The 1302-nt window shown below is 31.2% G+C and overlaps 1 protein-coding gene across 1 annotated transcript in view; it reads right to left on the bottom strand.

Moving 5' to 3' along the window:
* The window catches only part of LOC119588567 (mitochondrial glycine transporter A-like), a gene marked incomplete in the record, with an annotated part of 18729 nt that overhangs the window by 614 nt on the left and 16813 nt on the right, over nt 1-1302 (bottom strand). Inside the window, 1 exon segment of the mRNA XM_037937206.1 lies at nt 1-1128. Within this exon segment, the coding sequence (XP_037793134.1) occupies nt 1102-1128 (27 nt within the window).

The raw sequence follows: 1302 nt of genomic DNA, 5'->3' as shown, positions 1-1302 counted from the left end.
ACCCTCTGTATATTTATGATCCATTTTGTGGAAAAGGACAAAATAATTACTTTAGATAAGTTTAGTGTGTAGTAAAAGTATTCCAAAATATTATAGAATCTCAAAACTGAGAATAGTTCTAGGTAGGCAAATGCTATTCAGTCAAAATACTATTTTTACTGTATTAGCATGGTATACAAATAATATTTATTGTAAAAAGATTCTACCTCGAAAATGAGGCAAAAAGAATACACAATATAACATTTTATATCATGTTTACAATTGGTACATTCTAGTTAGTCAAGAAGATAGTGCACCATTTTCATACTTCTTAAAAGATCCACACCACAGGCCTCCAGAATTGGCTGGCTATGGTATGGGAAATGGTACATTATGTTGAGATGCATATTAACAAATTCCACATATACAGTATATATAACTCTGCAGTGCATATTAGGGTAAAGGAAAAGTTTAGGAGAAGAGAGAAAAAAAAATTAAGTTGAATTTGATGTAGGAATGACACGTATGCTTGATAACCACCAGAGATCAACTACAAAGAATTTGGATTTTGTATATAACAAAGGACATATAAACTGAACATTTCGAGATCTAACATTAAAAAAGGAGATGCAACATTAATTGTAAATTTGTATGATCTTTCACATAACCAAAAATAAATAAAAGGACAGTAACTAAAGTACAGAAAGTAGAACCCTATACTGACTGCCATTAAAAGACAATGTTGTTTTAGCAACAGAATGTTGATTCATTTCATATGAATCTCATAAAATTGCAGTGCTGATTGTACTATAGCTTCATAAGTAAAAAAAGAAAATCAAAAACATCCACAATTAGCACACCAGCAGAAAAGAAAACTTGAGCCTAACTTCAAATCCATACCGCAATTTGAAAAGTTAATTTCAACATATGATGAAAATCAGCATGTAACACCATCCTTGACATGACAGATTTCAAAATTAAACTGCTTGACTGCATCCCAACAAGGTTTTCCATGTGCTATCACTCAAGCAAGCAATGGTACAATTCAGCATTGGATGTGAAACGATGAACTGTCTGCAGATTGTTATTTCCTTCCTAGAAATGGCCTTATAATATGGCCCTCTACTTCAAACCAAAACTTTTCGTAATCTGAAAAGGAAAAAAAAGCAGGATTAAATGGGAGTTGTACACAGATACATCAAAATCTCTACTATATACTGTAAATACAGACAAATTATTTTATTTTGTATCCTGATCTATCCATCTGTTGATAAAAATGTCAATTATAATTCAACCAAGAGAAAAACAATTTGTCAGATCCAA

This window comes from Penaeus monodon, chromosome 24 (genome assembly GCF_015228065.2).
Source record: "Penaeus monodon isolate SGIC_2016 chromosome 24, NSTDA_Pmon_1, whole genome shotgun sequence".
NCBI classification, from domain to species: domain Eukaryota; kingdom Metazoa; phylum Arthropoda; class Malacostraca; order Decapoda; family Penaeidae; genus Penaeus; species Penaeus monodon.
Note: the sequence above shows the minus strand (reverse complement) of the source record. Positions and strands in the feature narration are given on the sequence as shown.